The 12,022-nt window shown below is 32.3% G+C and overlaps 1 protein-coding gene across 2 annotated transcripts in view; it reads left to right on the plus strand.

The window, feature by feature from the left end:
• The window catches only part of LOC135836555 (alpha-crystallin B chain), a 30,145-nt gene that overhangs the window by 15,756 nt on the left and 2,367 nt on the right, over positions 1 to 12,022 (plus strand). For both annotated transcript variants that reach the window (XM_065351462.1, XM_065351463.1), the window contains one exon: positions 8,421 to 8,610. In XM_065351462.1, coding sequence (XP_065207534.1) covers positions 8,421 to 8,610 — 190 coding nt within the window. The remainder of the gene's footprint in view (positions 1 to 8,420; positions 8,611 to 12,022) is intronic.

Genomic DNA, 12,022 nt, shown 5'->3' on the forward strand with positions numbered 1-12,022 from the left:
GCTTTGTAATTAACGCTGGTGCATTATTTCTTGTAATTACAATATTGTACGTACATGATGTTTATTTCGCGTATTCAACGTATAGAATCTACCACAAACCTACTTACTCTAGATTATTAGGTCTGTCTATCGTGTTTCAGTCGTGTACAATTGATCTTAAACACGAATACTTGGTATTTTGTCGACTATAAACAGGGATGTGAAAATTTCAAGTTGGGAAAGGGAGCGAGCTTTTAGTATTATTGATAAAAAAAAAAAAAAATGAACCAGGAGAAAAAGTTTTTATTTTACAGAGGTGGGAGGTGTTAGTCTTATGAGTGGAAAAGAAAAAGCTGTCATGTTTTATGTTTCTTTTAAATTTTTGATGTTGAATATAACCTGGGTTGATTTTTCCAAGTTTTTTTTTCACATTTTATTTACAATGATTGTGATCTAGTGTCTTTAGTTCGTTGTCTTCTACATTTCAGATTTTTCAAAACGATAGGACTTGATAGAATTTGAACAACTAATGACGGGGAAAATGTTTGTTTTAAAATTGGAATGGAGACAGGTGGAGTTATACCTAGTTTTGAAAATTTGAAAAAAATTACATTATTATCATTTTCTTTGGTATACCTAGATATGAATCATAATTCATAAAGTAAATCGACCCATCGGTACTTGCATTAAAATTCTTTTTTTTTTAAAACCTGAAATAATTTGATATTTCACTGATTTAATTAGCTGATGAATTATTGTGATGGTTTTTTTCATTTTTTTGAGATAAGTGAGATATTCAATTTTTTTATTACTCACGAAAAACGTCATAAAAATGTACATTGTACGTACTACGAAGCTATAAATTAGCCTCGTGCAAGTTTTGAAAAACACCAACATCAGGTACAGATATTCGGTAATATAAAAATATGGGCGGCGTATCGTTTCTTTTGAAGCGAAAATTTTCAAGTATTGATCCGCTTCTGTATGCTATTGTCTCACTTTCGGAGAACTTCAGTCTTCAGGTCAGTAGAAGCGTGAAAGTTTTCGGCCTAAATACAAGTATACGTACTACAAAGAATATTACAATACGTTCGAGACTTATTGCTTTAAAATATTACCTAGGTATTTATATTTTTCTTGGAAAAAGTACTAAAAAATAATTACTTACTTCGAAATGTAAATTTAGGTACATACCTAAGTAAATGTTCGAAGTTGAAGAAAAAATAGTATGCTACACACACTAAAAAGCACTCGTACCTGCCTAATTACACTCCAACTAGCTGAGTATAATAAATCATTAAGTTCCTACATATTATAATTATTGTGAAGTCCATTCGAACCGATTTTACGTATTCGGATTTCTGTTTCATTGTTTTAGATGAAATAAATCTGAACGACAAAATTCATTTTTAATATTTATTACGCTTGGATGTTCCCTTTAAATATTTTTCAGTCTCAATTCATATAAATATTACAGGAATATAGATATAGGTAAATTTGTTGTTAAATAAGCTTGGTTTACTTATTACAAATGTACCTATGTACGTAGTACGTACCTACCTACTTACCTTACCCGACACAGCTGGATTTTTTCTTCGTCACAAAACAAGCCAACAAATTTCTAAGTACCTACCTATTTTCTTTTCCTCCTTCGTTCTCGTTCTAATTCCAATATAAACAAAATAATCGACATAGAAATGGATTTTTATAAATGCGCGGTTTTATGTTAAGTGTACAGTGTACATTTTACTCGTTTTAAAAACACCATACCCACGAGTACCAAGAATGGCGAGAAATTAGGTTAGAGTACCTACGATATTTTATTGCGAGGGATTTTCAATATAAATAATGTGGTATATTTAGACTCGAAGTGTTTTGAAAAATGTAACCTCATCGAATGTAAGTATTCGTGTTTGGAAGCTTTTATTAGACTTTTGTAAGCTACCTATGTAAAGAGACGCACGTTCCATTAAACATACAATTGCACTATTAATATTTATAATAACGATGAGGCTTCGAGTAAAAGAAAAAAAATCTATGTTATTGTGACATAAGTATTTTTTATTCAGATGGCTGTTTGATGAAAAAGTCAATTTTCAAAGGGTTTTTTTCTATCCATTGGTAAAAGGAAAAAGACGGTCTTATTTAGGTTCGTGCATACTTTATGTGGTGTCATTTTTGAAAAAAGACGTTAATTATATGAAAAATCATAAGTTCTAAGGCGTTTTTCCAATAGACATATTTTATTGGGTAGTGAATTTTTACTTTTATCAATTTTTGGTATTTTTTTGAGATTTTTATTTCAATTTTACAGAGTTTTTTTGATAAGTACCTCTTCATTCGTGTTATTTTATGCAAATTTATTTTTTTCGTAATATTTGGTTAATTATCCGTACTTTTTTACAACTTTTTACCATTTTGGACATTTTACTCAAATTTTTATTATTTTATCGACTTTTAGTCATTTAACATTTTTTTTTTGACAATTTGATTAGTTTGAACAATTTTAATTCTTAATGAAAAAATGTTGCCAAATTTTACTCAACTTCATTAAAGTTGTATCAATTTTTAGTACCTAATTTTTTGAGATTTTTATGCCAATAATTTTTATCCACTTTTAGTCATTTTTCAACCAGTTTTGATGGCACTTTTACAAATTTTTAAGTAGGTAAATTTTGATTCATGATGTTCAAGTTTATTAAACTTTTTTATCAATTTTTTTGAATATTTTTTGCAATATTTTACTCAAATTTCTCGATGTTTCATCAACTTTGAAGCAATTTTTGCTAAATTTTGGTCTGCTTTACTAAAATTCCATAATTCTTGATCAGTTTTTATGGCAATTTTACATGTTTTACCATACTTGATTGCCAAGACTCTCGTTCGCATTATTTTCACTAAATCAATTTTCAAAATTCTATTTCAATACTCTACAGGAAGGAGGCGTCACAAAAGCTCCGAATTTTGACCAAGTTCTTTATACACAACCTCTCAGTGTGCCTTCAGTCCCTTTTCCCATTTCGAAAGAAAGTTTGGAAAATTAGAGAAAATGTGGTGAGACTATTCAGTTCACGTTAATCCGATGGTGCTGAGTTCAAATTGGATTTTTGAGCCTGTGGTGTGTCAATCAGCCCTCCATTGTTTTCAGTTTTGATTTTGAATCCTAATAAAAACTTAGGTACCTTAATATTATTACAAAAAAATCAGGTAACTTACAGTATATAAAAACCCGAACCAATTTGCAAAATTTTCTAGGTTAGTGACCTTTCAAGTCGGTACATCCAAGTATCCGCGAACGAATGCCATTCATACAGGCATGTCACGTGAGAGAAGCTAGAAGTCGTATGCTTTTTTTCTGCCTCTCTCTTTTAAGGTTATACAGGTCGAGCATTTTATTTGAACTGTCGCAGTTAACATGAAGGTAATGAGATGGTTACGTTTAAGGCACGTAGATATGTACTAAGTATAATGTCGTGTTGGGTACATATTTCATACTCTATTGGACTCTATCCAACTAAGTTATAGGTAGGTAGGTATGTTAGGTACTTCCGAATGTTTAAAAATCATACCGAATCGTCGTTTAACACTTTACCTAGTACCTTACCTATACTCGCGTCAAGTTGATAGTTTTATCGCACCTTGCGACTTGTGCGAGCATACGAAAAAATGTTATCACTGTTTAAACTTTGAGCTTTATCTTTGGTTCTAGTCTGATAGACGAGTATATTACTACAAACGTACGAGTATGTGTTTGTTTTGGAATTTGGATAAACATACGCGAGTACTCGACGTCTACGACGAAGACGTGTTTAACTCACGCAAAGATGAAAGTAAATTGAAAATACATTCGCTCCTCGAGAGGTTCGAGGTAATTAAAATCCAATAAGTGCTATTTTTCTTCGACTTCTTTCTTTTAATTCTACGACCCAAGTTTAATTACTTTTGTATTTATAGGTAGATACTCTGCTGTTGGTCGATAAGTCGATTTACTATACCTATATAGTGAGCCTTGATGCCTATTTTGTTTCCTTTTCTAATTTATTCGCACTTAGTGTACTCGTACCTACTCCTGCCCACCTACACGTATTATAGTAGAACTCGGCGGATTCGATTTTTAACCGCGATTCTATTCCCTGTGCACACCCTGCGCCTAACGAAAAGCTATATAAGTTGTGCTTTGACGTCGTCGATGTAATTAAATTTAGTCACGCTACGTGCTACGTTCCGATCGTAATTTTGAATTGAATGCTGATCCGGCAGATGTCGTTGAGTCAATCACGAACCAGTCGAATGGCCGGTTTATTAGTGGACGATGATGATGAAGATCGAGGAGGAGGTTTTTTTTTTAATTATTCCTTCTAGAAGATTGATAAATTATTCAATTTTTATATCGACGAGATGGTGGGTGTGCTGACCTTTTTTGGTCAACTTCCACTTCGGATGCGTGTACGTTTTTCAAGGAAGAATTCACGTGCTAATTTAACGTTGCGTGGTTGGTTGGTTAAGGAATTCAGGTGTCTATTGGTATGAGTAGCCTATATGGTTTGAATGAGTTATCTGTGCGAAGATCTGACCATAGTCTTGTACATGAAATTCGACTGTACGTGATTCACACCATATTGAGAGGATTTGCCGAATTTATTTATTGAATTTTAACAATGTTGCCAAATATTATGCCCATATACTTTAAGTATCTACTTATGAGAGATGCAATGATAGCGAAAAAAAGTAAAGAGACGAGATGTCCTTGATAATAACGTTAAAGTATTGGTGAAAAATTAGCTATAAAAAATTTCATGCAGGTATTTTGAGAAATTGACGACGGATGTGCTTCCACCTTTAGGTATGGTTTTCTGCGGAACTGGAACTGGAACTCATGATTCATGAAATTAGTGGGAATTTAAGCAGAGGCACAGTGAAAAGAGAAGCGTTGAAACTAATTTTTCGTTTTCAATTTTAAATATTTTTACCAGAACTGATGTTAATCGAAATTACTAAATTTTATTTTAAAAAATAAATTAAATGAAAGAAACTAAAATTTTATACTGTTTTGGAAAAATTGAAAAAAATTATGTTTGTATTTTGGTCGAAAAATTCAAATTTAGTATTGTTACAGTTGAAATTTTTTGCATTTGCTATGCTTATTGCTTACACTTTTTTTATCTGATTGATCCCTTAAGCGGAGGAACTTGCGTTTTAAGGCAGATTAAAATGTTGAGAAGTTCTGTCTTGCTATTTTATTCATGTTTCCAATGATTCCAGTTATTCTTGGAGCGTCAAAGTACACAAATCAGTTTCGATATTTTTCCATGAAACTATGAATAGGCAATTCACAAACATCTGCGACAGTGTTCTTCATAGGTTTTCTTCGAACCAATTCAAAATATTTTCAAGCATTTCTGAACTTCTTGCCAAGTTTCGGTATTTGTTCCTTTTCACGGATTGATGAGAAGTTCAACATTTTGAAATTTAGATTTTAGATCGTTACTGAGAATCTCGGGAAAAATAAAATCAAAAAAGTATAGGGATAGAAGGGGGGATGGAAAAAATGAAAATTTTGAAATGCAAATCTCAAAAAATTCAATTTACCTAAATTGACTGGAGTATTTGAAAATTGATTCATTTCTCAACTTAGAACTTTTCAAAATTCTCTTATCATTTCTTCCCAATTTTTTCAATTTTTCAAACGTTCCTATTTCTTGATTTTGAATCGGTTCCAATATAATATACTCCTCTCCCCTTCCCTCCAAGTGCTTTCCCTGATGTTTTCTTGCGAAAAACTGACGCAATTCTAGGGCCCTATTCATAGTTTTTGAAAAGACAAGTGAGATGAAATTCGGGATTAATGATTTGTTGTTTGGGAACTCAACATTCTTTGGCAAAAAAAAAAAAAAAAATGCTGGAAATACGAGGAAGAGAAATATAGTACTTGGCCATTCTTTCCATATTTTCTTAAAACATGCATAAAAAAGTGGTGATTTTCAATTGAGGATGAGGTAGGTGAAATTTGTGTACTTTTTGACTCATTGACATTACCAAAAAATTGAGAAAATCGCAACTGGTACGTTTACGTTCCAAAAAAATCAAATTTTTGGTAGTTTAAAGATATTACAGCGCATCATACGTGACAAAATTTTTTTAAAAGAATATCTATTTGAAAATTTGAAAAATCATCATTATGTAAAACTAGGTACCTATTTGAGAAATTTTTTATAAATTGTTTCCTTACAAGAAAAGTAAGTTATCTGAAGTATCTCAACTGGCGAAAAAATTTCTGAACAGAACAGAGCTAGACCGAAAGAGCACGCATAAAACATACTATTACTCAAAATTTCAAAAACCAAAGTGCATTTTTCGACTTTTGGTAAATTTTTGAAAATCTTTGGGCTGAAAATGGAAAAAAATCAGAATTTCACCCAATTAACCTAGATATCTGAAATTTGGTATGTACCCTAATTATGACCCGCCGAATCGATTGGAAATGGTTTCGAGCCGTTTTGAGCAGTTCTGAAGCCTCCATCAGATTTTTGAAACTCGAAATTTCTACTAAATTTTATACCAAATGAAGATGGAAAGTTGAAATTCCCACTGCACCCTAATTTCAACGTGCTGAGTCGACTGGTGATGGTTTTGAACCGTTTTGGAGGCTCCAGCAGTATTTTAGAAAGTCCAGTTTTCCAAAAAAAAAAAAAAAAGAAGTCATTGAATCTGTCTAAATTAGCTTTAGCACAAAGCACAACACAAATGCTCGTGATAATATCTCAAAAATTTTCAGTTTTCTGCAAAAATTTGTTCTTACAAACAGATGAAAATTTCTCCAAAATTTCCATCGTTTTGTTCCTTAAATAGTTTCACGATCATAATTTTGTGTTTCTTGCAAAAAGAACTTGAAAATGAAAATAATTACTTACGAAATAGTGAAAAATGATTTTCAGGACATCACGATCCCCCCCCCCCCCTTCTCACTCATCCTACAACACGATTTCATGATTGCTTGGTTGATTTTAAGCCCCACAATACAATATGGGTTGAAAGTTATTTATTGTTGAGGAACTGATTTGAAAATTTTTCTAGGCTGTAGACTAAAATATTCACTGATTACTTACTCTTATCGAATCGGAAATTTGAACATGTTTTGGCTCATTGACATTACAAAAAAAATGCAAGTGATTTATGTGTGTGGCGCGTTTACATTGCAAAAAATCGGAGAGGGGGTCTTTGGTAGAAAATTGCAATGCTCTGAGCCCGAGTATGGCTGTCATCAAAGGAAGAGTGATATTCCAAAACTCGCTTTGTCCATTTTTATCAAAGTTGGGTTTTCAGTGGTACCTGGTAGATGAAGTATTAACTCACATTCCTACATCATCAACCTACCAAAATGAGGTATTAAACTCACCTAAATAGCCAATTCACTAAAAATTTAAAAAAAAATAATGTTTCAAAACGCGCTTTGTCCATTTTTATTGAAATTTTTTTCAGCAGTATACAGTATTTAGTGGATGAAATGTATACCTACACTCCTACATCATAAATCCACCCAAATAAAGTGCTAAACTCGCCTAAAAAGCCAATTTACCCGTTTAAAGAGAAACTGTTTTTCCTCTCTCCTGAAAAGTTGTGAAAATGGACAAAGCGAGTTTTGGAATATCACTCTTCAAAGGCAAAATCATTTTAAAGAAGCTGCTTTACCTATTGTAGATTAGCATTATTCTCTCTTTCTTCACACTCCGATTCCTTTCGACTCTAAAAATGTTGAACAACTCAAAGGTGAATAGTTCAAAATACATAAATCATTCCATTAATTATTATTTTTTGAACATTTCTACGCCGCTGTCTTGAAATTAGTACACCATTAGGCTAGCTTGGCATCGTATTTAAACTCTATAAGAACACTAAACAGCTCTTATATGTTGCCATCTTCTGTGTACTTGAAGCTTATGATTGATTTGCTTTCTTCTGTCCAAAGAAAATAATACCCTGATGATTGAATATCAAATCGCGTGATGCTCGTCACAATCATACTGAATTGATTTTGTTAACGAGACGAACCATGGACGAACCTACATCAAAATCATTGGTTGGTATACCTATGTGAGTTAATGTATAAAAAATGTAAATAGTTATCTGTAGAAGAAAAAAAAAACATTAAGGCAATTTACCTATGTAATGAGTTTGACCCGATGAGATTAGTGTTAAAAGTTACGTCAATACATTGAACCTGGCTAGGTAATAGGTATGTCTCTCCTTAGCTGGTTGAATTGTATTTTTGAGTATGGCATTTTTTCTACTCGCCGATAATAGCAGAAGCTTTTTAGTCGTCTGGTATTCGAGTCTGTACATTATAAATATTACAGGTTGTGATAATATGCCCCGCATTAAGATTATATCGATGGTAATATTTTTCGTTTCTAATCGAAAGTATTATTTATTTTATTTTACAGTTCTTCAAACACAGTCAGCAGTAGCACGGCAGATTCATTAGGAGCACCGAAAAGCAGCACGTGGTTAGATAACATTAATTCGCCCTTAATACAAGAAGATGGAGATAATAAAATGCTCAAGTTACGATTCGACGTGAGCCAATATCAACCCGAAGAAATCGTCGTAAAAACTGTAGATAATAAATTACTGGTGAGTACTGATGAGTTACTGTAATTGTACAATATACCTTACAAGTAGGTACTAGTGGTATAAAATGAAGTGTGAAATACCATAGCACCTATTTTTTTTACACTTATTGACCCTAGGTAGGTAAGCTTTATTATTGTAGGGTATTAAAAGGGTTAAAATTTACACCATAGTCGTCGTTCTTGTCGGATCATCGATCGTTGGTTCTTCGAATAAGTTAGAAAAAAGGTACAAAAACGTGTGTAAGGTTAATCGTTGCTAGTTGCTAGGCCATTCGGTGTGAATTGTCAGAAGGTGAACCCACGCATAAGTCCATTGCGCTATTGTTTGTACATGAACGTTGCCTGTTTCGTCTTTCTGCTCACCTTAAATGGTAAAACGCCGGACCAGTAGACGAATTAAACTAACTAAGCGAAGGAAAAGTGCATTAGAGAAACCAGGTTTTAAACCGAGAGTGGACCCGAGTATAGAGCAGAGGATAGGAGCGTGCAATTTATCGACACGATACGCCTACGTTATGATAGAGTTTTTTTTTTACACGTCTCTCATATAAAAATGTAGTGTACGAGTATTAAACGATGTGCTCAATGAATCAGTGTACGTATTTTTAAACACAGCATCATCGAGACGCCAGGTAAAAGTATTTTCGTAGGCGAGAGTATGGTGCAAGTTTAGAGGGTTATTCCATTCACTATATTCTGTTCCTCTTTCCTCTTCCTCGTGGTGTGGATGGAGGCCTAAGACTAATGTGTTTGGTTAATGCGAGTGAATAGATTATATGAGACTAGTTTGTTAGGTAAGTCTCATTCTGTAGGAATGTTCTTATCGTCTTTTTGAAGGGTTCGTGTTTCTTAAAGGGAGCAATAGATGACTTATTAAATTTTTGTGGGTACACTTTTTTGATTCGTTTTTTGAGGAGGAAAAAAATGTTCATTTTTTAGGTTGGGGGGGGGGTGTTAATCACAAAAGAACCACTCGAAATATCTGGACTTGATTTGAATTACAATTTTACTGGATGGGAAAAATGCTCCGTAGAATTTTTGTCAAAAAATGTTTTATTTTTCAAAAATTGAATTTTTTGAGTCTTGAAAATTCGTCAAAAATTGAAAAATTAATTTTAGTGAGCATTTTACTGAAATTTTGATCACTGAGTTTTTGAAAACATACTTGTCAGTACTACAGATTTCTGATTATGCAGTTCTCCTAAATGAGGAACTGATAAGAAAATAGGTTCATCGCCATTCGTCTCAAAATTTAATTTTGGAGCTCAAAAATTCTTAATTTTTACTGTCAATAACTTATAGTAGGTATTCCTAACATCACATTAAAAAATGTTTTCTATTTTCTTGATCATTGACTTGCTCATAATTTCGAATTTTTAATAAGAAACGACCTTAAAGAAATTTAATTTTTTAATGATCTCAAAACTGAAATTAAGCCAAATTTCGAAAATTGAGCAATCAAACAATTCTTCCGGGTTTTTTATTACATTATGGCTAGGGTGGCTACCATGGCGAATTTCAAACATTTTAATTTACAAAGTTATAAGAATTTTAAATGGTATGCCAAGTGTTGCTCTTTGACCGTGATTTTGGCAGAATTGTCATCATTCATCAATCATAAACCACGAATGCACCTTTTCGAATCATTATTCTTTGACACTATTTTGTTTATTTTGTAAATTTAGCGAATCGGGATTCTGAGTTTTACTCTCCTTGTAGTATTTCACCTACCGTTTTATTGCCAATTTTTTTGTAGGTTGGTTTTGTTATTTTGGCATTATTTTGGGTGTTAGCAAAATGACCTGTAATTTTGTCTATTAAGATGTTCTTCGCGTGTTAATAGATTGGCTACCTACTAATTAATTCCGGGTGTAGAGCTGGAAATTTTGAGAAATTATGGAAATATAGTTTTAAAGCCAAATTTTGGAAACTCATCTTCTTAATGAATAATGCATATCAATTTTATGATGTAAATTTTTGAATTTTTTATGCCGACAATTTTTCATTTAAAAAAATATTATAGCTATACTTAGTCATCTAAAATTCGAAATCAATTTTTAAAAATTGAATTCACTTTACAAAGCACCGGTATTCGATCTCTCGGTGAATTTGATTACTCACGAAATACCCAAATTATACCTCCCCTAATCCATCGTGTATTCATTTGTGGCTGATTTCTAATTCCTACGTACCTATTCAATTCTCTCCTCCCCTATATTTTAGATTAATTCCCCTCTGGACGTTAACATGTTGGTCAGAACATCTAATTAGTAGTACCTAGTACATATCTACCTACCTCCGCATTAAAATTCAGTTTGTTAGTTAATCTGCAAACCAACCCTTTCTTTAGAAGGGCGATTAAAGGGATATTTTCTACCCTTTTACTCTTTTCAGTCGCAATGTACGGAGTAGGTGGTTGCGTAATTATTTTGTGGCGTATTTAAAGCGAATTGATAAAACGAGTCGAATTACAAAACTCACAGTTCTATTTGAATTTTAACCCGATCGAAATATCAGTAACAAACTGGTTTCAAGGGTTAAAATCTGTAGATATTCGTTCGGAGGGGTGGAAGAAGAAGAAATGTGCGAAATCTGGAACTCAATTGCGGTGATTTTAGTACGTAAGACCAGGTGCTTGTTAGTTTTGTGGCTTTATTCTTCGTACAATTTTTTTTTGTTCTTTATTTATCTAGATATAACCATTAAAAGCTTCAAGTCATTATTAAAAAAAAAAAAAACAAAAAAACAATAGTGGAGGAAAATGATATTTTGATAAATCAAAGGTGGAAAAAATATTACACAATACCTAAACGAAAATATTTCTTGGATTATATTTTTATTTATTCAAGTAATTTTTTTTTTTACTCATTCATTTAGATCGAAAGACCTCATTACTTCATTAGATACCTACGAAGGATAAGGACAAAAAAAAGATAATTAAATTCGAAATTTCGCCAAATGATACCATTAAAATCTTCAACATTTTCAAGGGTTTCAGATTGATGGTTGAAGTTTAAATTCAATTGATGTTAGAAAGGCTCTTCAGCTCTTGTGAGCTTGGAATGTACGGTTCCGTTCCATTCTCCTGAAACCTCCTTCATGTTGTTGAGTGAGAGTGAAACACGAGTTCAAAAATCAATCAAAAGTTCATCAAATGTTGTTCAGTTGTACGACTATTTCTGGTGTACAAACTTTTTGACATTCAACTCGATTTTTTTTTTTTTGAAAAATTTTCACTTAAAGGCTTCCACCTTTTTAACCCACCAGAAACCTTTCTGTATCCCAAAAGAAGCATTTTAATTTTTTAAAAAAATAATTTAAAAAAAGTATTTCTTGCTCGTATTATATTTTAAGTAGATATTACTTGACTATTGAATTCATGATTTTTTTAATCTTCAAAAAGCTTTTAACTT

This window comes from Planococcus citri, chromosome 2 (genome assembly GCF_950023065.1).
Source record: "Planococcus citri chromosome 2, ihPlaCitr1.1, whole genome shotgun sequence".
NCBI classification, from domain to species: Eukaryota; Metazoa; Arthropoda; class Insecta; order Hemiptera; family Pseudococcidae; genus Planococcus; species Planococcus citri.